Here is a 24,522-nt window from a genome sequence, read left to right as displayed (position 1 = left end):
GGCTCTCACTCACTCTAATCCAGCCATGCTGGACTCTGTGTGTTTCTCCGACCCACCAAGCTCTTCCCCACCTCAGAGCCATTGCCTCTGCTGTTCCTCCTTCCTGGTGCACTCTTCCCTGGCTCTCCCCAGGGCTGGCCTGTGCAGGGCTCAGCTCAGAGAGGCCTTCCCCAACCCCCCACCCCCCGTCCTAGCTAAGTACCCCCATCTTTGTCTCCAGTCTTGTAGGAGCTCCGCAGAACTTACCACCATCTGAAATCACCTTCTTTGGTTATTTCTTTAACTGTTTCATACTTGGCTTTCCCAACCAGCCTGTCAGCTTTCTGAGGGCAGGGACCTTACCTGTCACTCATTCTGGACGCTCAGGACCTAGTGCAGGTTGGATATACGATAGGTATGAGTGAATGAGTGAATAAATTAATGAATCCATAGCTGTCATAGAGGGAACTCACTCCTTCACTCCATAAATATTTCCTGAGCATCCGCTCCGAGCCAGATGCTGCGTCAGGCCTGAGGCAGTCACAGTGTGCTCAGGGAGACAGAGAGTACAGGCCACAATGACTGACTGACAGGAATTAGGAAGAGGCATCCTTCTCACAGGCCTTCACCATTAGCTGCCAACAAATCAGAAATTCAAATTATGCTAGCTACAAATGACTATACTGAGATGCCAGCATGGAAATGTCCCCACAGACCAACAGCCCCCTTCCTGATGTCCTGATATCCTCTACCCCTGAAGCCCTCTACCCCCAACAGCCCCAGAGCCGAGGAAGAAAAAACAAGATCTCAAAACGATAGAGATGTTTCTGCCAACCACAGGTTCAGGACTTGAACTGGCACTGGTATTCCACAAAGTGATCAAGTGCCATTACGCTAATGTTGCTGTGAATTTTCTCTCTCTCTCTGTCTCAGGGGACCCATGTGTCCCTCAGCTGTGGACCCAGAAGTGGGATCACTAAGTCCGAGGGAACAAATTTTACCTCTACCCTCTTAGGGTATCTGGCTAAGACTGAGAATTAAATCAACCTAAGACAGGTTAATAGGAGAAAAGCTTAGAGATTTTCACAGGTTCATGAGAGTCCCCATTGGAAAACAAAGCCCCCAAAAGCACACAGACCCAAGTGCTTCTCCACCAAGTGGAACAAAAAATAGCAATTGTGGGAAAGTGACTGAAACATACGGAGAGATTAAAGGAAGACAAGGGTTATCTTAACAAGATCTGTTTGTATAGATTTCTCTCAGCTCCATCCCGTCTCTGGTGATAAAAATGTTTCTTTCCTCCTGGTGTAGGGAAGGCATCTTTGACACCGGAGTCTTATCTCCTGCTTTCAGGAAGATGAGGTGGGGGCAGAGTACCCTTCTTGTACCTGCTGTTTTTCAAGTGTCTCTAGCTCAAAATAATCCTTATGCCAAAGCGGCATAGTTTGGGGTCACCTATGCTGCCGCCCTTCACACCTTTTCTAGATAAAGGAGACCGGTTACAGCAAACTACATGCCCACAGACAGTGTATCAGTGTTCAACTACCCCACATCTTTGCCAATGTTTTCTACTTTTCACGCTTTTTAATTTTTTGTGACCCTGATGGATAGATACTAGTGTCTCATTACGGTTTTGCTTTCTTTTTTTTTTTTTAAAGCAGATTTGACTTAAAAGATGTGTTTGGAAACCTATCAAACGTTTTCAAGCACTCATGGAGTATTTACAAATGTTGACCACATTCTAGGTTACAAAACAAATCCGGATACCAAAACATCTGTATCCTACCCATCATGGTATAGGTCAACAACATAATTAAAGGACAATAATAAACAAAAAAGAAACTAAAATATATTTGTTTGGAAGATAGGAAACACTTCTAGATTGATCAATGAAGGGATCAAGAAAATCTTCAGACCTCAGTGGTCATAAAGATACTGTATATCAAAACACAGATAACCCAGTATTTAAGGAGAAGTTTATAACCTTAAAAGCAGATAGAAAAGAAGGCTGAGATTTAATGAGCCAAATGTCAAAGTTAAGCAGTTGGTAAAAGAACAGCAGAACCAATCTAAAAAACTAGTAACAGGAAGTAGTTCCAGTAGTTTCCAGAAGTAACTGGAAAATAAAAATTAGAGCAGAAATGAAAGAACTGGAAAACAAATATGTGATAACAAAGATCAGTATGGCTCAAAGTTGGTTTTTTGAAGAAGATGGCAGAAAATGATACAGCTGACTTTACGCCTGTACAATTTTAAACTCTCTAGAAACATCTAGAAAACATTGCTGAACAACTGGCTTAAGGAGTAATAAGCAAACTGAGTAGTTAGTAACACTTTAAGAAATTGAGCCATGGGTTAATCTCCCCATAAAGAAACCATCAGATCATCATTTTTATAGGTGTGTTCTATTAAGCTTTAAAGTAATTCATCAGTTTGGTTTTATACTCTGTCTTCTAAACAGCAGAAAATGAGAGAACACTTCCCACCTTTTTTATGATAAAATAACTTTTTGCATTTTATTTTCAAAGATTTTATTTTTAAGTAATCTCTACACCCAACGTGGGGCTCGAACTCACAACCCCAAGACCGAGAGTCACATGCTCTACTGAGAGCCAGCCAGGTGCCCCTATGATAAAATAACTGTGATATCAAAATTAAACAAGGACAGTTAAAGAAAAGAAAATCACAGTCCAATCCACTCATAAATATCCGTGCAAAAAAATTCTAAGCAGGACTCCCAGATCCCACAGCCTGGAGGCACTGGAATTATTTTTAACCTGTGCACTACAAACATCTCTCTGTGAGTGTCGTCTGACTCACAGACAGTCAGCTAAGAAGTTGGCCATGAAATGGCCATGGGCTTCCCTCTCCTCCGAATCCTGTCATTCCAGAGCCAGGTTAGTGGAAAGTTCCAGTGGCAGTTTTTCCAAGGGTGTCTCATCGGTCTCAGCCAGGTTAACAGTGGAGAGAGGGAGAGACATCCTGGGGTGACTTCATGGGTCCAGTCCTGCCCACTGGCACCGTGGTCTGCGGGCACCCCTCTGCCTGCCCCCAGCCTGATGTGCTGCGGCCAGGAGCCTCCGGGCTGCCTCCCTGGGCCATAGCGCCAGCAGGAGCCGAGCCAGCAAGCTGTGTGCGGCAGGCGTGACATGTAGACCTCAGACCGGCTGTAAGGGCTAAAGTTTCCTGCCTTTGCCTCCTGCCCAGCAAAGGCTCCACAATCCCAGAGTGAGGATTCGACAGTCATGGGAGGCTGAGCTCCTTGGGAGGGCTGGGTAGAGATGGTCTCCAGAGAGTGGGGCCTCCTCCCGTTTCCCTCCCTCCCCCATTCACAGGGAGGTAATGGCCCTGGGGCACTCAACCCTGGGGTGGGGGGCATCCTTTCATGTCAATCCCTTCTTTGTGGGTACATAGTATTCCCCTGATACAGACATGCCACGATCGGCTTGAAGAATCTTTGATTTGAGAGAATTTAAGTTATTCTTTTATTCTTCCACGCCCTGATAGACATCCTATGTCCTTTTCCTGGGATGAATTCCACATTTAGGTGGCTGGGTGAGTTTCTATGAAGTTGGGTGGAAAACGCTGTGTGCACGTGAGGACAGACAGACTTTCCAGCGACGGGGAACGTGGCCATCAGACCCTTATGGGAGGTTGTTTCCAGAGTCGAGAATCACTGCTGCAGGAAACACAACCCACACAGTGTGACTTGTCTCCTGGATTTCTTCATTCTCACACAGAGCAGTTTGGCACCTCGGACCACAGGGTTTCCAACAACTTCATTTCAAGGAAATAATCATTTCCCATTTAGTTAATCATCACGTGGCAGGCACCATCCGAGTACTTTACACAGCACCATCTCACAACAACCCCATTAAGTTGGTGCTGCAGTTACCCTCATTTTACGGACAGGAAACAGCTCAGAGAGGTCAGGGGCCTTTCCAAGCCACACAGTAGGTCAGTGGTGAACCTAGGGATCGGACCCAGGAGGCCGCCTCAGAGCCCACCATCTGAACCACACACTTGCCCGAACATCACCGCCCAGGGCCATGGGTGGGCCACCCAGAGCCCGGGAATCAAGCCCGGAAGCGGCAGTTCCCCCGCTTTTCTCCGTCAGGTTGTCAAGGCTCTCTGGGCTGAGCCCGTGTCAGGGTCCCGCCTATAAACACGCACTGCAGAAAATCAAGAGTGCCTACGGGCTGAAGGAGCCATCCAGGGTGGGCAAACATCACGATCGTGGCTGGCCCTGCTAGAGTGCCGTAGCTCAGAACAGCACCATCTCTGGAGGGCAAGGCTGGCTGTCAAAATTCTGCTGATCCCTGGTTGGGAGGGGGAAGTAGAGTGGGTGAAGGGGAGCCTTTGGGCAGGAACCCCTCTTTCCTGCCACCTCCTCTCACACGGGGGCTCGTGTCTGCAGCAGCCCAGCCCGAGGGCAGCATCTGGCACAAAGCAGCCAACCCCAAGTGCTGGCGGGAGGCTGGGGTTTCCTTGAACTACACCAGCCACAGCCCTGCCCACCACTCTGGTGCAAAGGAAGGTGGCCTTTGGAAATTCAGTAAGTCCCCTGGGAATAACATCAGTGAGAAAGTGATTAACACTGTATTTATTGAGCACTTACTACACCCCACACCTGTGCTAAGAGCTTCATGTCATCCAGCTCCAGCCTCTGCCAACTCTTTGATTATCCACACTTTCCAGGTGAGAAACTGAGGCGGGGAGAAGTTAGGTAGGTGACAAAGCTCAAAGGTGTCGGAGTAGGAATCTATACGAAGGCCGTCTGACCCCAGAGCCTCCAGCCAGAGCTGGACTCCGGAGCTCCCTCTGACCCCGGAGTTCCCTCTACCCCTCAGCAAACACAGGGAACTTAAAGTTCCAAATCAGGGCGTCTGCCACCAGCAGGTGAGCACGCCAGGGGCAGAGACCAGGCTTTCCTCATCCCAACAGGCTGAGCCTCAGGGACCAGGGATCCTGCACAGGACAAATCTGGCATGAAGTCCCTGTTAGCCACCTGCCAGCTGTGTGGCCTTGGGAGAGTTAACTGAAATCTCTGAGCCTCGGTTTCCTCACCTGTGCGTGGGCACTGATGACACTCATTTACTCGGGTGGCTGTAAGCAGCAAATGGAATGATTCAGCGAGGTGCTGCCCCGATAAATGGAAGCGGTCGTCATTAATGCTCTTGTTATTTCCATCCTGCAAGTGACTCAGCTGTCTCCTCAGATTCATTACCAACCAGAGTCTCTGAGAGGGAATGGCCTCAGGCTGCCTAGACCCCACTAGGAATAGTAATGATGTAACAGTCCTATCAGCAGCTGAGACTTATTGATTGTACACTATGTGCCAGGCACCCTTTACATATCAACTAGTCAACACACAGCCCCGGGAGAGGGCAGCAGGGAGGACAGTCAGAGGTCCAGACGCCATGGCCAGGCCAGCCCTTCTGTGCACAGGCCTGCCGGAGGGCAAGGTCACAGATGTCCGCACCAGCAGGTTGCAGGCCCCACCTTGGGCTCCACGTCCACGTCTGAGACTGCAAAATGACTTTCCCGCCTCACTAACCCCTCAGGTGCTTCTGAGGGAGGACCCAGGGTTGGGGTTGTTGCCGGAGGGCTGGACAAACAGAAAGAGGATGTAGGGGATGTTGGAGTAAAGCTGTCTCCAAGCCACCCAGGGCCAAGGACGGTGCTCAATAATGTCTATTGACTGACTAATACTTGTTGACTGTAATATAAGTGAGGGTTCCATTTTCAGAGCACAGTGGCTCAGGTATTGTGCTCTACCAACCGTTTTTTAAATGCATGCATGGAAAGAAAGACTGGAAGGATATATACCAAAGGTTAATCCTGATTATCTTAATTAGGGAGAGACAATGGGGGATATAATGGTCATTTTTGTGTGGGGTTGTGTTGGTTTGGTTTTTTTTTGTTTTTTGGGTTTTTTTTTTTTTCTGCACTTTCTACATTGTCTACAATGAGCAAGTATTAATTTTATGCTCAGAAGAAAATACACTTTTCTGTGCATTTAGGACTCATTCGATTTTACAGAAGAAATAGAGGCCCAGAGGGGGTAAGCCATTTGCCTAAGGCCACACAGCAGAGGATAGCTGGGACAGACCTAGGTCTACTATCCCATCCCCTGCACCCTCTGGGAACTCAAGCCTCAGGACTGGGGCATCCCCAGCCCCTGCATGGTGAGGCCTCATTTCTCCTTTTTTCATCACCGTACCCTGAAAACACCTCCACGCCAATCCTGCCAGCTCCCCCAACTCCTGAGAGAGCCCCCCGAAAGAACTAGGGATCTCTGCAGATCTCAGGAAGGTGGTCAAAGGAAAGAAATACATATAAGCCCCATTCCAGCTTCACAGAGTTGCTGCTTATTCATAAATAAAAGAATGCCCAGGCTATTTTGGGCACCTGTAATTTTCTACTTGAATAACCAGGGAAGTGGCTGCCTGCCCGCTTCTCTGCCCTGCTCATGGCGCCGGAACGGGGGAAACGTGATCTCCCCTGGCGTAATGGGATCTGGGGCCAGGTCTCACTGCTGATTTCCTTGCCTTTGCCCCGTTCCAGAAAAACCAGGTGTCTCCCATGCCACTTCCGTGAGAGTCTGGGTAGTTAGAATCCAGGCCAGGTTTGCATGCTGTGGACTAGGTGGTTCCTTCCAGATGCAGGAGGCAAATCTCAGCTCTCCCACCTGCCAGCTGTGGGACTTTGGGCAAGTGGCTCAACCTCCCTGAGCCCCAGTTTCTTCATCTGTAAATTGGGGATATTTTTATCACCTTGCAGGTTTGGTACAGGTGAGGTGCCTGGCTCTTAGGTTAATTGTTGTTATTTAAGGCATGAGGACGGAGCTGTTCTGGAAAGAGCCCTGCATAGGATTCTCAGGCTGTTGTTTGCTCTTTTGGTTGCAGGAGTCTGGAGTCAAGAGGGAAAGAAAAATAATTCATCAGTTCTTATTACTGAAAGTCTAGGAGAAATGGCTTCAGGCAAGGCTGCATCCAGGGTCTTAAATGGACCTGGTCCCTCTCTTCCTCATGGTTCCACTTTCCTCTGGTTGACCTCATTGCTGGACCAGTCCCCCTCCAGGGAAACTCCCAGCAGCTGCAGGCTTATATCATTCTTACAGCTAGAGGGGTATGAAGACTGGAGGGGGAAATAGGTACGGGGGGAGGGTGACTTGTGACAAGAAGTCATGGAAAATGAAATTGAAAGAGTAGGTTGAAATGTAGGACTGGAATGCAGACAGAAAATACTAGCCTTTACTCTGTGGTCCAAAGTTTTCTAATATGTTCCACAAGATTTTAATAGGGGTTAGATGAGCTAAAGGTTTCAGGATCAACAGACTGGGTGAAGCCCAATTAAACAGGTCTCTTTCCTACAGAGCCTCTTCATGTTCACACCTCCAGCCGTGAATCTCCAAGAGGAGAGCTGTGAGGTATAGCATTCCCTAAGGTGCAGTTCCCAATTCTACACTTTGGGAAGGGCCATGAGTCACAGGGAGCCACTGAAGTCATGGAGCAAGAGAATAAGACAGCAAAAGTGTTCTAGGAAGAATACAATAGAAGCCCCGTAGGAGACAACTATAATCCTCCCTGTGAACGGGGACAACAGCCAGAACAGGGGCCGGTGGCAGAAACAGGAATAAAGGTACATGGTGAGAGATGGGATATAGGAAAATAGGTGAACTGGCTCAGAACACACTGCTGTTTTGGTGATGGTAACTGTGAAATTTAGTTTTTATTTTATCTTTTCCACTGAAAGTACAAGGACAAAATATGGGCTCTGAAATCTAGCCAACTCTTTTTTTTTTAAGCTTATTTATTTATTTTGAGAGAAGCAGAGATACCATGGGTAGGGGAGGGGCAGAGAGAAAGAGGGAGACAGAGAGAATACAAAGCAGGTTCTGCACTGTCAGCACAGAGCCTGATGTGGGGCTCAAACTCACGAAACTGAGATCCTGGCCTAAGCCGAAACCAAGAGTCGGCCACTTAACAGACTGAGCCACCCAGGTGCCCCTAGCAAACTCTTTTCAGTAACTTGGCCTGTTTTGCTATTGGGGTAAGTTACTGCACCCTCCTGAATCTCAATTTCCTTGCTTATTAAATGATGCTAATTAGCCCTTTTTCTCAGGCTCCTAGTAAACGTTCCAAGACAAATGTAGAGAGTGTCCATCTACGAGGTAGACTTCCCTTTCCAGCCGTAATGAAGGACCCGGTGCCAGACCAGTCCTCCCACCAAAAACAACACTTCAAAATCAGAGGCAGTTGTCTTCAGAGAGCAGGCAGTGGACAATAGACACTGTGATTCTGAGGGAGTGGGGTTCACAAGGTGAGCCCCTCATCACCTGGGCTCTCATCCTAGGACAATCTCCCAGGCATGGCACAGGGCAGTGGAACTTAAACAGAATGCAACAGTCCCTCTGAGCTCAGGAGGCAGGGATTCAACTTTGGGCAACTGAGACAATAAAAAAAGAAGGAATCATAGGACTGGAGAGGAAGGAGCTGCATAGCTGCAGGGCCCCAGAAGTCTATGTGGGGGTCCCCCACACCCCACAAGTCCTTGCCCAAAGGCTGGGCTGTGCGTGCACAGCATGAAACCATCCAAGGTTTAGCAGAGACCAGCTGTTACGGGAGTGGAGAGCAAACAGATCCTGCCAGTCAAGCAGTGCTGGCAGACATTGGAGAGACCTTCACTTCAGGCTTTGAGCTGAGACACCGGAAAGGCTGTGCCCTCGCAGTGAGGACCATGCTCTAGTGTAAGGACCCCTCTAGACCTGCCCTAACAAAACCTAAAGCCAAATCCTTCAATATCCTCAGAGGCCAGAGTTTAAAGGTGAGTCCTGCCAAGTTAGGGAGGCTTGGGAAACAGCTCGAGCTTTGCATGAATCTCCCTTAATCAAGTATAAAATGAAGGGCATGGGATTTCAAAAGGATCAGCTATTGATTGTGTTGTCTGCTTAAACAAAACTTAACACTCTTCAAAAGGAAACAGAATCAAGAGTCTCTATAACACATCACACACACACAATATCCAGTATACCATCAAAATTTTCTAGACATGCAAAGAAACAGGAAAACATGATCTCTAGTCAAGGAAAAAACAGCCAGTAGAAATGAACCCCAAGGTGGTCTAGAGGTCAGATTTAGCAGATAAAGACCTTAAAGCACTTACTTACTCTAGGCTTTGGCACAGAGTAGATGCCCAGTTAATGCCAGCTGCTCATCTCCATTTGAGCAAAGTAATCATTTGTCCACAGAAGGCTTTGAAACCCAAGGATTAATGAAGAGAAATGCACCCTGTCCTCACATATGGAGTTCCTGCTGTCTTCACCATACAGGGTTCAGACACCGGGGGGGGGGGGGGGGGGGGCTGCCTCGTGCCATAATCAGACACAAATCATGACCCTGCCACTAGCTCACAAGGTGAGCTCCTCAACTCCCTGTGCCTCAGTTTCTCCATTTGCATAATGAGGAAGGCAGGCAGGTCATCTCAAAGGGCTCTTTCTCTCCATGATTCTGAGTTTGTCTGGCCAAGGAGCTGTTTTCAGCCAGGATACACTCTGGGCTGGGGCCTGGAAAAACCAGTTGGAGAAGGAATCGGATCCACAGCTAATACCATAGAGGAAATACAGGCTGAGATGTCTCTCTCCCAGATATAATAGTGTGAGGCTATGGGCAAAGCCTGAGCTCATTTTCCAAAGGAAACTTTCTTGAGAAATGTCTCCTAGCAACCAGCTCCACCAACATACAACCTTCAAGGACCTCTGCAGAAACACAAAGGCTTTTTGTGGCTCCCTTCTTCAAAAGCCCAGGTTGGAACTGCTTATCGGCAGAGACGCTAATGTGAGGCACGGAGAGCCAGTGGAGGGGGCCCATGCTGGGGCAGTGAAATTACCAGCAGTCTGGCTTCAGGGCTCAGAGCAAGAGCTTTGGGCCAGAGTTTAAAACCAGGCTCCATCTCTTACCAACTGAATAACCTTGGGCAAGTCATTCAACCTCTCTGAGTCTGTTTCCCCATCTGTAAAATGGGGATAATAATATGTAGGTCAGTGCTCTACCCAGGTGCCCTGTAGTAGTCCAGCACACCCAGCCGCCAGGTACTGTGAGCGTTGGCAGCTAACAGCTGCACTCTTAGAACGATTGGCTGATGGAAGGTGCCTCTCCCAGAGGTATTTGGGAGCTTGAGCCCATCTGCCTGGTTATCCCTTCCCATTGTCCTACAACCAATGACCAACTAATGTAGAGGGATAAAAGGCCAGTCCTCTTGCCTCAAAGCAGGACAACGTAGTACCACGTATAGTCCAGACCTCCTTGTGGGGTCAGACTGAGACTAGACTTCAGCTGAACCCCCATCTTTGCCGAACTTACCCTGCCCATCCTCTTCCCTCCCTTACTCCTTCACAGAGACCTCCTAGGAGAGCCCTCCCTCAATAAATCACTTGCACAAAGTCCCCATTTCAGGCTCTCCTAGGAAATCCAAAGACATGAGAGTATCTACATCTCTAATGAAAGAATACATGTGAAGTTCCAGCCAATGTCTGGCATGCAGTGTGTGCCCAATAAATGGACATCATGATCCTCCTCTTCCTCATTATTATTATTGTAATTAATAATTACAATATTATTATTGGGATCAGAGAGGGATTCTAAAGTGGAGAAGGGTTGTGGACTGTCTTGGTATGAGAGGATAGTTGCACTTAGACTGGCTAACACAGTTGAGACAAATTTATCATCTTACTTTGCTGATTAATTAATATTAATAAATTAATATTAACATATAATTTTTCCTAGTATAAAAACAATACAAGCTTATTGCCAAAAAATGAATAAACCCCTCAGGAAATGCAGAGAATGACAAAAATGAGTGAATGAGTGAATGAATGAATGAATAAAATTTCCCACCCCTTTAGTATGATCACTGGGGACATTTGCATTCATATCCTTCTAAACATTTCCTACATAAATTCACATAATGTACATATGTAGACACATTTACACACATATCTATACATGTAAACATATATATAATTGATATGTGTAACATATGTATATATCTAATATGCTATCTCCATAGCATAATACTGCATATGTAATAATATACATACAACCAATTTTGTTACCAGGAAAAATGGAATTACAAATACTATTTTGTAACCTGTTTTTTTTCCACTTGATTTTCATATAGAGGTAGTGGATATCTTCCATGTTAGTAAACACAAGTCTACAGCATCAGTTCTGGCCAAAGATTGTTTTACTTTTTATGGAGATAACACTGTTTAATCAATCCCCTATCTCTAGACAGTCACCCTATTGCCAATCTTTTTACTATTATGAATAAATAATGCTGGTTAAAGTAAATCCTTGAGCACATATCCTTGTGCATATGTTCAGTTACTTCCTGAAAGCACATTCCTAGAAATGGAAAAGTGTAGATATTGGGATGTGCACATTTCCCTGCAGGAAGACTGTACTACCAACACTCCCTCCAGGAGTGCAGCAGTGTCCGTTTCCCCACACTAGGTATCCTAACAGTCTCCAATACTAGGTATCGTTTTTTTTTTTTAATTTTTGCCAATCTGATAGGTGAAAAATACTGCATTGTTGCCCCAAGTGTGCATTTCTTTGGTTTCTGGGGAGGCCAAGTATCTTTTCTTACACTTGTGGGCTGTTTGGATTTCACCTGCTGAGAATCACCATTGTCCAATCTTTGGCAAGGCCCTTCAGGTGTCTCCTCTCCTCCCCCTGCCCCACCAGATCCACAGGCTCAGTGGCTCCCCTAGAGTGTCAGTTCAGAAGCAGCAAAGCCCTGCTTCCTATAGGATTGGTCTCACAGGAAGGCAGAGTTTTTGCCCTCAGGCTCCAGCAGCCAGCCAGAGGATGGGGGTGGGATTAGTGGGGATCCAGTTCCCTGACTTCCGGGTGCCCCTTGGCCAAGTCCCCTCTCCTGCCCTGTCCATGACCCTACACCACAGGGACCACACAAACTAGATCTACTTAAAGAAAACATTTCTCCAAAATTCAAAACCCACCCAGCAAATACATTCCAGGGGTGATTATTAGCATGGCTTAAGGAATCTTTTCAGAAGAAACTACTAGAACATTCCTTTTAAATACCAGTGCTCCTGAGAGATTTAAAAAGAGATTTTACATATGCCAAGATCTATCATACTTGAAAATATCCCAACCATTGACCCAGGGATACCACTGGTAAGAATTTTCCCTCTGGTGGGTGCACTTACCCATATACAGAAAGACATGTGTAAAGTACTTATTGAAATATTGCTCACAATAGCAAAACAAATGCTAACAGCCTAAATGTCCATCAGTAAGGACCTGCAAAATAAGTTACGAACAACATTTACCGGGAAACATTGTGCAGACAGTGAAATAATGCTGTGTATCTGAATTACACGTGTGGAAAAACGCCCTTGAGATATCATAAAGTGATAAAAAAGCAAGTAATGGAATAGTGCATTTCATGTGATCCCTTTTGTACTTTTCAAAAGGATAGATCAGAATTATTCTAGATGTTTATGAAAGTGGAAATAATTCCTGGATGGGCACATAAGAAACTACTTACAGTGGTTTCATCTGGGAGGGGGATTTGGGGTTAAAGTATTTGGGGATTTTTAGGTCCCACTTTATACCCATCTGCATTATTTAAATTATTAGCATGAATATGCTTTACCATTATTTTTTTATTTTTTTATCATTTATCTATTATTGAGAGACAGAGAGACAGAACATGAGCAGGGAAGGGCAGAGAGAGGGGGAGACACAGAATCTGAAACAGGCTCCAGGTTCTGAGCTGTCAGCACAGAGCCCAACGTGGGGCTGGAACTCAAAAACCATGAGATTATGACCTGAGCCAAAGTCAGACGCTTAACCGACTGAACCACCCAGGCGCCCCATGCTTTACCATTATATAATGAAAAACCTTACAAGTGAGCCTGTGATCAATAATTATGATAATAGCATGACTGTTAAATAGCTTATTGAATGTCACATATGTGCCAGGCACTATGTATTCTTTCATTTAATCTTAAAACTAGCCCTATTCTGATACCCATCTAATACATGAGGAAACGGAGTCTTAGGTTGAGAGGTTTGTTATGGCCACTTCTGGGTTTTTTTCTATAATTTATTTATTTTTTTATAACTTACATCCAAGTTAGTTAGCACATGGTGCAACAATGATTTCAGGAGTAGATTCTTTAAGCCCCTTACCGATTTAGCCCATCCCCCTTCCCACAACCTCTCTAGCAATCCTGTTTGTTCTCTATATTTAAGAGTCCCTTATGTTTTGTCCCCCTTCCTGTTTTTATATTATTTTTGCTTCCCTTATGTTCATCTGTTTTGTATCTTAAAGTCCTCATATGAGTGAAGTCATATGATATTTGTCTTTCTCTGACTAATTTCACTTAGCGTAATACCCTCCAGTTCCATCCATGTAGTTGCAAATGGCAAGATTTCATTGTTTTCCATTGTGTTACAGCCACTTCTGAGTACAAAGCTTTGGCTCTTGCTGCAGAGCATGATTCTGGTGCCTGAAAAGAGAAGTAGCTGTGTGTGGGCTTTGTGAGGACCACTAGGAGGGGGTCCCTCCCGGTGGGCTGGCTGGCTTCCCACAAGGGCAGCTGCTTGGTCATCTGCACTTACACCCTACAGTTTTTCTCCTTCTCCTGACCTGACTCTAAAGTTGCACTGCCCAACACAGGCTACTTAAATTAATGACATTTAAATAAGACTAAAATTTCGGTTCCACAGAAGCATGAACCACATTTCAAGTGCTAAATAGCCAGTTGTGGCTCATGGATACCATATCATCAGCACAGATATCAAACATTTCCATCATTTCAGAACATTCTATTGGATAGAACTGCCTTATCACAGCATTAGAGCCAGGCAGACCTGGGCTCACCCTGCTCCTCCACTTACTAACAGGATGAACTGAGCAAGTTATTTAACCTTTCTGAGCCTCTGTGTTCTCATCTGTAAAATGGGATGACAATATAGATACCTCACTGGGCTGTTGCAGGGATTACTTGTGATCATGCCTGTTGTATGGTTAGCCCAATGCCTGTCACCTAGGCAGCTTAAAGGGTAACAAGGAGGATAGGACTCTGCAGTCAGACAATTTCATGACCTTGGGCATGTCACCTCACTGCTCTGAGCCCCAGCCTCCTGGGGTATATGGCATCATCTATCCTGAAAGTCTGCTGTGAGCATTAAAACATATGGTTGGTGCTCAGAGAGGGTCAAGTATCTTTTCCCCTTTCTTAAAGAGGTTTTCTTCTGTCAGAAAAACCATTCTCTAAGACCCAGAACTAAAATATTCCAGAAGGGATCCAGAAGGCCCATGGACCAACAAAAGAAGGTACAACCTCCAAAAAAATGATTGTGGGATGCTGTTTGTCACCTATCAGACTGGGGGAGGGAGGAAACAGTTTGAGCATTTTATTGAAGAATAACATACATACAGAAAAGTGAATCCATCATAGGTGTACCACTCAATGAATTTTGAGAAATTTAAAATATCTGTGTAGCTGCTACTGAGATCGAGAAACAGAACATCAATAGCACCCCAAAAGGCCCCTTGTGCCCCTTCTCAACCACTATCGCCTCCCACAACAGTAACCACTAATATCATAGACTCATTTTCAGTAGACAAACTTAAAGATTCATAACACCCAGACTTAGTGAGGGTGTAGACAACCCAGTAATCTGAGACACTGACGGTGGGCGTGTGAAATGGTACAGCCATTCTGGAGGGTGATTTGGTAGCACCTGCTAAAATTTAGCATTGGCCTGGCATTTACACTTCAGTGTCTGCCCTAGAGAAACGCCCACATCCCTGCATGGAGCGGTAAACACATGGATGTTTGGAGCAGAATTGTTTGTAATGGTGATAAATTAGAAACAACTTACATGTCCAACTAAAGGGATTTGTTGGGGAAAAACAAGCAAACAAACAAACAACTGTAGGCATCACCCTGTATTATACACTGCAGTGGATCAAAATAGTCGAGAGGATCTATGTGTATTGACATAGAAATATCTAGAAGACATATGATAGAGTTTAAAAAGCAAGCTGCAGGAAAATGACCAAAACAGACACACACAGCATCAAAAAAAACAAAACAAAACAAAACAGTAATAACTCTGGGGAAGGGGTGAGATGGGGCTTGAGGAGGGGCAGTAAGGACAAATGCTACTTTTAAACTTGTGTGCAATTAGGTTATTCCAAATGTTTAAATACATTAAGAGCTTTCAAGGATAATTAAGCAGCCCAGCCACCAAGTTCAGGCCAGGAGAGGAAGGCTTTTCTGGCGGCTGGGTAGGGGGTGCTCCTGGCCCAATGCCTTAGCTTGGGTTCCGGGAGAGGCAGAGTTCCAGGCCTCCGAGGCCTGAGGGGTTGAAATGAATGGAGCAGTGAGAAGACCCTGGAGACCGGAACCACGGAGGCTTCCTTTGATGGAAGACAGTGCCCTGGTTACCGCACTCAGCTGAGAACCCAACACCAGTGTGATGTAAGTGGACCCCTGGAAAGGAGCGAGTCCCAGGGTTTGGCCCTCTCCAAGCAGTGCCCAGCACTTCAAAGGAAGGATTGCCAGGTTTGATTCTCTTGGTCCCTGGGGATGAAGGACAAGGAGGAGGCCAGTGTTGCCTCACACAGCACAGTGACTTTGTGAGAGTGAGGCACTAAGGCAGAGGCTCAGAGAGGGTCCTGTGACAACCAGTGGCCATGAGCTCAGGAGTGGGGAATGGGAGTCGGGGGCAGAAGCCAAAGGTCCATGTTAAGAACATTCCACCTTTGGGGCGCCTGGCTGGCTCAGTCGGTTAAGCTTCCAACTTCAGCTTAGGTCATGATCTCGCGGTTTGTGAGTTCGAGCCCTGCGTCAGGCTCTGTGCTGACAGCTCAGAGCCTGGAACCTGCTTCAGATTCTGTCTCCCTCTCTCTCTGTCCCTTCCCTGCTCATTCATATTCTCTCTCTCTCTCTCTCTCTCTCTCTCAAAAATAAACATTAAAAAAAATTCCACCTTTAAGAGTTAGCATGGCAGGGGTGCCTGGGTGGCTCAGTCAGTTAAGCATCCGACTCTTGATTTTGGCTCAGGTCATGATCTCAGGGTTCGTGAGTTTGAGCCCACACCAGGCTCTGCACTGACAGTGTGGAGCCTGCTTAGGATTCTCTCTTTCTCCCTCTCTCTCTCTGCCCCTCCCCTGCTTGCACTCTCTCTCTTTCACAATAAATAACTAAACATTAAAAAACATATTTTTAAAAAAGCGTGGCAGGGAGGCAGGCCCAGCTGACTCCATGCAGAAGGGTTCCTTAACCTCTCTGAGCCTCAGTTTCCTCTTCTGTACAATGAGGTGCAGGCTCTTGCCATCACACACACGCAAGCACACACACATTCAGTTTGTGAATGTGGCAAAGACCACACACTCACACTGCCTCCAGGCTAACCGCAGAACTGCCACTTGCCAGCTTTGTATCCTAGCTGCTGAAGGCCCCAGCTTTCTTCCTCATCCATAAAACAAGAGCCCCACTCTTACCGAATCTCAGAGGACTATTATGAGGCTTAAGTGAAGCCATATTGGTAAAGTCTTATCACAGCATTCAGCTCTAGGACATGCTCAATAAATATTTGCAACAATTATTAAACTGTTTTTTTTTTAAATAAGCACCTATTTATGTGCCAGGATATGCTAGACACTGAAGACATATTCCTGAATAAGTCACATTCCTGTTTCTCAGGGTGTTTAGAGTTTAATGGTGTGGAGTGGGGGGATAAAAAAGGATGCCTACACACACACACACACACACACACACACACACACACACACCTGATACACTCCAGGTTACAAGGACAAATACTCTGAGGTCCTACCCTCATCTCTTCCAAAGTCAAAATTCAGGTCCATCTATGTTCATCTAAGATGCAATTTTGTTGATACCTCCTTCCGCTCCCCCATCGATCCCAAAGATTGTGCACAGAAGTGATCTCAAAGTGTTTTAAAAAAAAGCACAACAGAGAAACTGATACAATCACAGTTGACAGCATCTACAAGAGGTAAACATTCACCCATCTTATGACCTGCCATTCCACTGCTGGGTATTTCCCCAACAGAAACAAGCACTGTGTTTACCCCAAAAGTCATAGAAAGTTGTTCAGAGCAGCTTTATTAGTCATAGCCTAAACTGAAAACCACCCAAATGTCCATCCACAGATGAGATGTTGATACAGGCAACAACATTAGTGAATCTCAAGCATGCTGGTAAGTGAAAGAAGCCAGGTCCCAAAGACTAAATTTTATGATTCCATTCATATGAAGTTCTAGAATAAGAGAAATCTACAGTGATATTGGTCAGAATTAGTGCTTACTCTGGGAAAAGGTGGGCATTGACTGAGAAGGGGAACAAGGGAGTCTTCTACAGTGCAGGGAATGTTTCATATCTCAATCTTGGAGTGGCTCTGAGGGTGAACACATATGTAACACTTTGTTGAGCCACACAATTGAAATTAGTGCATTTTATGTATGTGTGCTATACTTCAATTTATTTTAAAATGTTTGTTTATTTATTTTCAGACAGAAATCAGGAATGGGGCAGAGAGAGGGGAAGGGAGAGAGAATCCCAAGCAGTCTCTGTGCTGGCAAAGCCCAGTGCAGGGCTGGAACCCACAAACTGCGAGATCACAACCTGAGCCAATACCAAGAGTCAGACGCTTAACCAACGGGTCCATCCAGGAGTCCCTACACTTCAATTTTTAACAAACAAAGCAAGGTCACTTAAGTGTTACCTGGTGCATGTATCCTATTGGGAACACTAAGCAGGATGTGTGATGGGTCCATAGTCTCCTTGGCACTTCTCAAATAGAGGAATCAGCCTTCAGGGAAAGTAGCAAAGTGGAGAAGAGGAAACTTTGGAGGATAGGCTCATTGAACGTCCCCAGGGACCAACCCCCAAAAACTCTCTCAACAATTGAGACATGAAAAAGAAGCAGGTGGGGATAACGGAGAAGTCAGGAGAAATACAAATGCAAACACACTGAGTTTGCCCAGCCACAGTTGGGTATGTTGTTCCATACACAATAGTATTTCCTCTGGCAATCATGTATGTTGATGTTCACTAACCAAAATTATAACTAAGCCAGCATCTTCCAGTCCCTGAATTGTGTGAGCAAATGAGGGCTGTATTTATGAGCACAGTCCTTGGGAAACACTCTTAGTTACTAGTAATGCATCAGCAAAAGATCCAAGCAGCTTTTTGATTCAGCTTTGCCTTTGCAAGGGGGTACATGCAAGTGGAGTGTTTTCTTGCTCACTGAACTCTAGTCATTGAAGGGAGAGAGGAATCTGCCTGGATCACATCGCGTGTTACTGGACACGTGATGGCCTGATTTTCCAACAAGTCTTTCGTGCAAGGGAGGTTGGAGAGTGTGCAAGGGACAACTCTTTGAACTCCGGGTCTTAGAGCTTCTCCTGATAAAATCCTGGCTGTGTAAGTCTAAGGTTGCCCTTGGGCCCCAGCCCCACTTCCCAGGTCTGTAGGAAGATGTGGGAAGAAGCTCAGATCCCCTTCAAGCCCTCTGGAGCTTTCTTCCATGGATGAAGTTATTTGTTTTCTTAATCCCTTTGTTAAAAACCACGAAAGAAGCTTGGCCAAATCCCAGACACCCTCCCTTTTTTATGCCCTCCTGGGTGGCAGAGTTCAAAATGGGAGCACCCAGCCCCTTCTGTGCACCCTGAATAATCCTTGAGCAGACAGCAGAGGACTTCCCTGGGTTCTGGTCCTGGATTACTCTCTGGAATTGCCCACTTTCTCCTTACAGACCAGAGCTCCCTGTGTGGATGCACTCACTCATTCATTCATTCATTCATTCACTTCATTCATTCTTTCAACAAATCATTATCCCACATCCAAGCCAAGCCCAGCTCTGGAGTAGGCCCTGGGGAGACAGCTGTGAACCTGGTCTTCCCCCTTAAGTCTTGTATAGTCTGGTGGAGGAAGTGGGGCTCGAACAATCATAACTCAGTGGTGAGGAGTCATATAAGTGAAGTCTGGGGTACTGGAGCACATGATCTAAGGGGGCCTCCTTGGGGAAATGGCATTTCAGCTGAGATTTAATGGATAAGCAGGAGGAACTGGGCAGAGCTGGGGAATGTGCACAGGTGGAGGCAATGGCTTGTGCAGAAGCAGGAGGTGAGAAACATCAGGGCTTTCAGGAACCCAAGCAGAATTCTCAGTGGCTGGAGTGTGATGTGTGGAGGAAGGTGGCCCCCATTCTCCGCTGACTTTCCCTCACGTGACCACTCCTGCGTCCCTCCACTCCAGCCACCCTGGCAGCCTGCTCTTCCCTGAACCTTCTGGCACACTCCAGCCTCAGGACCCTAGCTCCAGCTGTTCCCTCCGTCTGCAACTCTCTTGCCCAAAATATCTGTCTGGCTAACTCCCCCACTTCCTTCAAGTTTGTGTTCACACCTCCCCTTCTCAATGAGACCCTCTGGGCAGCCACCTATTACCCCTACTCCCCCACTTACCACTAACCTTCTCCCAGCCTATTCTCATTTCTCTTTTCCACAGTATCCATCACCTTGGAACATACTATCTACTTTACTTATTCATTATGCTTATTGTCTAGCTCCCCCACTAGAATGCCAGTTTCACAAGGTCAGGACCTTTGTGTGTCAGGACCTGAACCACCACAAGCCCTTGAACCTTTGAAGGAACAGATTGTTGGGATTTGAAAGGGTGGCAGGGAGGCACTGGGTTGAGAAGGCCTTATAGGCTAGAAGAAGGTGTGTCCCGAAATGCAACAACGGGTTTTCAGTAAGGCAGGAGTGGAGTCTGAGTTACATTTAAAAACTTGCCCTGGAATCTGTGTGGCGAACAGCTTGAAAGAAGAGAAGCTACTGCAGGCATTCGGGCACAGGGCAGTGGTGCCTGGGGTAGGATTGGGGCATTGGAACTGGATGGATTGAAGAGATGTCAGCAGGTGGATTCATCATGCCTTGGTGATCTGAGGACTGTGCACTTGTGGGAAGACAGGACAAAGTGGACCCCCCAGGATGCTGCCTGAGCCACAGAGCCAGAGTGGAGTCACTTGACAAGAGGGGGGACAGGGGAGGAACATGTTGGAAGTTGGAGTGATCAACAGTTCTGTTTGGGCCATGGTGAGTAGGGCCTATTAGACTTTCAAGTGGATACGTCAAGCAGCGTGTTAGCCAAAGTTTAAGCTCAGAGTGAAAGTCTGGTTTGGAAATATGCATGTGGGGATCTTCAGCTTAGAGTTGTTCTTAAAGTCATGAGAGTTTAAGGGCACCTGGGTGGCTCAGTCGGTTGAGCATCTGACTTCGACTCAGGTCATGATCTCGCAGTTTGTGAGTTCCAGCCCCATGTCAGGCTCTGTGCTGACAGCTCAGAGCCTGTAGCCTGCTTCGAATTTTGTCTCCCTCTCTCTCTGCCCCTCTCCCACTCATGCTTTGTCTCTCTCTCTCTCTCTCTCTCTCTCTCAAAAATAAATAAACATTAAAAAAAAGTCATGAGAGTTTAGAGAGAGAAGAGAAGATGTCTAAGAACTGACCTTGAGGACCAGACCCTGAAGTCTTAATTGGCCCTTGAAGAAAGAGGTGTTTGCCAGGAAGGTAGGGAGAAGGTAGTTCAGGTAGAGGCAACAGCATGGATAAGACTTCAACATAAAAGAATATGGATCTCAGTACTCTTCAGAACTGTCAAGGTCATCAAAAACAAAGAAAGTCTGAAAAGCTATTAGAGCCAAGAGGAGCCTAAGGAGACATGACAACTCAATGTAACGTGGTGTCTTGGATAGGATCCTGGAACAGAAAAACGACATTAGGTAAAAACTAAGGAAATCTGAATGATGTATGGACTTCAGTTGATAATAATATATTGATATTAGCTCAATAATTGTAACACACCTGCCACCCTACATACATGTACATCGACATACATATAAGATATTAACAGAATGATTGGATGCATGATGTAAGGAACTCTCTATACTATCTTCTCAGTTTTTTCCTAAATCTATAGCTGTTCTTCAAAAAATTAACTTTTTTAAAAGAGCATGTCTTATAAATGTCCCTCAACATGTGTGCATGTGCGTGTGTGGACACACACACATTCGCACAGGCACACACACACTCCAAGGACTATAGTAATTTGTTTCTCTGGAGAGGACTTCAACCTTGATCAGTCCCTCCTGTGGGAACTCAGCAACCCTATGAATATCACTTCATTCCTCCCCTGCCAGGGAAGGGAGGGTCCTCACCTCTACCTACTTTCTTTCTGTTCACAGAAAGAATACTCTCCTCAGGCCATATTTCATCATGAAAATGAGAAGCAGAGACTAAATGGCCAAGGTAAGTCAGACCCACCTAGAATTCCTCAGGGATGCAACCAAAATTAATCCTTCTTTCTGCTCTTTAAAAGCACATTACTTCATCACAATTTTCCTGAATCCTCACCTTATTCAACAGCTGTCTTTGCTTCCCCTCCACAGCAAAGTTTTGTCATCCCCTGGGTTCCAATTCCAGCTCCATTACTAACTAGTTATGTGATTGTGGGCAAGTCACTTGAGACTTATTTTTCTTATCTCTAAAAGGAGCATAACCATACTTGATCAAAGAGTGGATTAAAGGAGATGAATAATAACTCATATATAATTTCATCCTCTAAAGAATGGATATGGAATAGTCAATAGTAAATATCTGTAATCGTGCCTGGCACTCATGGTGGTTGGTTGTGGATGAGGCATATGACCAATCTGACCAATCAGTGATGTCCCCAAAGATCAAAGTGCACCACTTGGATCCTTGGGACCCCGGGTGGTGACAAAGGAGCAGAGAAGTACAGAAATCTCCAAGTCCCAACAGAAGCTGGGCTTGGGAAGTGGCAAAGGACCGGCCAGAGAGCACTTGGCTGGCAGCTGGTCTAGGGGGCACCAAGGCTAGAGAGGACACAGGGGCACAGGGAGACGGTACCATGTGATAGAGGCTCCGACAGCCAGCTCAAGATTCCCTGGCCCACACAGGCACAGCTTTGAACAGAGGCCATCTGGTACTCTGGACAGCTCCAGGGGTCTGTAGATTTCAGGGGCACTGGTTTTGTGGGTGGAGAACTGGATTGAGTCTTGGTTCCTCCAACTAGCTGTGTGAGCACGAGCAAGCCACCTCACCTTCCAGAGCCCCAATGTCTTCATCTCCAAACTGGAGATAATACCTACCCTTCAGTACTTTTGTGAAGAGTAAATGAGATAACAGAGGGGTAGTAGAGCAGGGTGGCCCATGTCTGGGGTCAAAATACCTGAGTTTGTGTTCCAGCTCCACACTGTGTGATCCCAGATAAATTGCTTAACCTCTCTGAGCCTCAGTATCCTCATCTGTAAAATTGGAAGGCTAATAGACCCTAATTCACAGGGTTGTGAAGATAGAATGAAAGAGGACATGAAGCACACAATAAACAGTAGTTTTTATTTTAGAAGGAACTTAGCACAGCACCAGACAGAGTAGATAATTAAAATTGTCAGTTTCTTATATCTTCCAAATCTCCACTTTTGGACTCCTTTGGTTGGTCCTCCCATCTCTGGCTGTTAAAGGGATTGTACAAATTGGGGAAAAACAATCTTGTGGAGCCCTACCACAACCTTCCTCCTACAGTAAAGGCCCCTGCTTCTCAGTGCCACTCACCCTAGGATACTTTTTAAAAGTATATATATATATATATATATATATATATATATATATATATATATATATATCAGTATATAGTGTTTGTTCTTTGCCAGCCACTGTTCTAAGATTATGTGTAATACATATAATCATATACTGTAGATGTATAATCTCATATCTCACAACCTTGTGAGATAAGCACTGTGGCTATTCCCATTTTACAGGTGAGAAAACTGTGGCTCTGCGAGGGTAGGTAATTAAATGGTGGAGTCACACAGTTATAAGCTGGTGGTGCTAGGACGTGATCCCAGGGTGCCACTTCAGAAACGCACACCTGCTTGTAGTGTTCCAGGAGGCCAGCGGCCAGGGAAATGGAGAAGCGTGAGTGGGAGACCAAGGCTAGAAATCAGGATATAGGCTCTCCTTGGGCCCCAGACCCTGACCCGCGCCCTGCCCACTGCGCGAGCGGGATACCTGCCCTTGCCCCAGAGCTCTGTCCCTCCCTCGGCGGCGCCTCCTCGCCGGACGCTGCGGCCGCCGTGGTAACTCGATCCGCGGCTGGGTTTGGGCCTCGGTTCGCGTCACCGGCGCGGAGACACTCCGGCCCCCGGAGTAGTATCCGCCGCTGCGCTGCGGCCCGCAGTGCCGGCACTGCAGTCGGGCGCGCGGGCGCATGGCGCAGAGGCTGGGCGAGCGGGCACGGGGCCCCGCCGAGGCCACCGGGCTCTACCGGGCAGTGCTGCTCAGGTCGGGTAAGTGAGGGCAAGGCCACCCCACCTCGTGCACTCAGCGAGGACAGTCGGGCGCCCAGCCTGGCCATCCCGCCGCCGGGCACCTCCGTCCTTCTTCACTTCTCTGCCTTCCTCCCTTGTTTCATTCGTTTAAATTACTTTTGTTTTCCTTTCATTCCTTCTTTCCCTCCCACATTCTTCCCTTTGGGGACCTACGCGTAGATTCATTCCTATGTGTGAGCACGCGCGCGCGCCCGCCCAAACACACTCACTCGTTTTCCCAACTGTTTAAGTCCCGCAACGTTCCACCCCCTGGCGGGTCTCTTAAGCGCGCGAAGGGTGTGGAGGCGTGGGAGAGTGGAAAATGGGTGAGACCCGGGTAGCCCGCCGCCCCGCATGAAGAAGCACAGAGGCATAGCCGCTGGTGACGTCCAGCGAGGTATCCCACTGGCGGGCGAAGGGCAGGAGAGAGCCAAGGGAGGGGAAGGTGAGAAAGCGGTTTTCTCTATATATGCGCGTAAAGAGAAAAACATGTAGAAGGAAACACACGGGTGGTTATTTTCAAGGATAAACGTTGGATGACAAGGCTTTGGGTTTTTTTTTCCTCTTTCTCCTATTTGTCTTTTTGTTTACTTATTTGCAATAAGCACATACTACTTTCCTACCCAGAACGATAAGAGATTTTTGTTATTTAGGAAAATGAAACAAACGTGGTATACGGTCACTGTAAAAATAATTTGGAAAACTAGAGACGTAGAAAAAAGAAAAGCAATGCCGGCAGTGAGCGTTCGGAGCGTTTCCTTCCAGATTTGTGCTTGGAAAGAGGTTTAGGGAAGGTGAAAATCGGGCCCGAACGTGGTCCCTGCCAGCTGGGGGTACGGGAATAGAAAGTGTCAAGGGACTCGGGCTCACGGGACAGCCACGATCGGCCATGGGCAAGGAGCACGCCCCCACCCAGTAGTCCTGCCCGCAGACCCCTGGAGCCGAAGGTGCGAGGCGAGCCGTTGGCGGGAGCTTCTGCCCCAGCCCGACGTCAGTTCTGGGACTGACTGCCCTTCTTACTCAGCCTGGCTCCGCCCCCGGGAGTTCCCCACGAGGAGCTACTGCTGGGGACACTGAAACA

General features: G+C 46.7%; 1 protein-coding gene and 1 long non-coding RNA gene across 4 annotated transcripts in view; one reads left to right on the top strand and one right to left on the bottom strand.

Moving 5' to 3' along the window:
* The window catches only part of LOC111559428, a 110,998-nt gene that overhangs the window by 28,636 nt on the left and 57,840 nt on the right, over window positions 1–24,522 (bottom strand). The window lies entirely within an intron of this gene.
* The window catches only part of FAM107A (family with sequence similarity 107 member A), a 53,809-nt gene that overhangs the window by 8,831 nt on the left and 20,456 nt on the right, over window positions 1–24,522 (top strand). Inside the window, exon 2 of one of the 3 annotated variants that reach the window (XM_006928901.5) lies at window positions 21,297–21,360. In XM_006928901.5, coding sequence (XP_006928963.1) covers window positions 21,297–21,360 — 64 coding nt within the window. Of the gene's footprint in view, window positions 1–21,296; window positions 21,361–23,266; window positions 23,421–23,740; window positions 23,887–24,522 lie in introns of those variants that run through there. The other 2 variants (XM_003982381.6, XM_045051763.1) reach the window with 2 other exon arrangements.

Source organism: Felis catus, chromosome A2, assembly GCF_018350175.1.
Source record: "Felis catus isolate Fca126 chromosome A2, F.catus_Fca126_mat1.0, whole genome shotgun sequence".
Classification (NCBI taxonomy): Eukaryota; Metazoa; Chordata; class Mammalia; order Carnivora; family Felidae; genus Felis; species Felis catus.
This window is presented reverse-complemented; position numbering and strand designations above follow the sequence as displayed.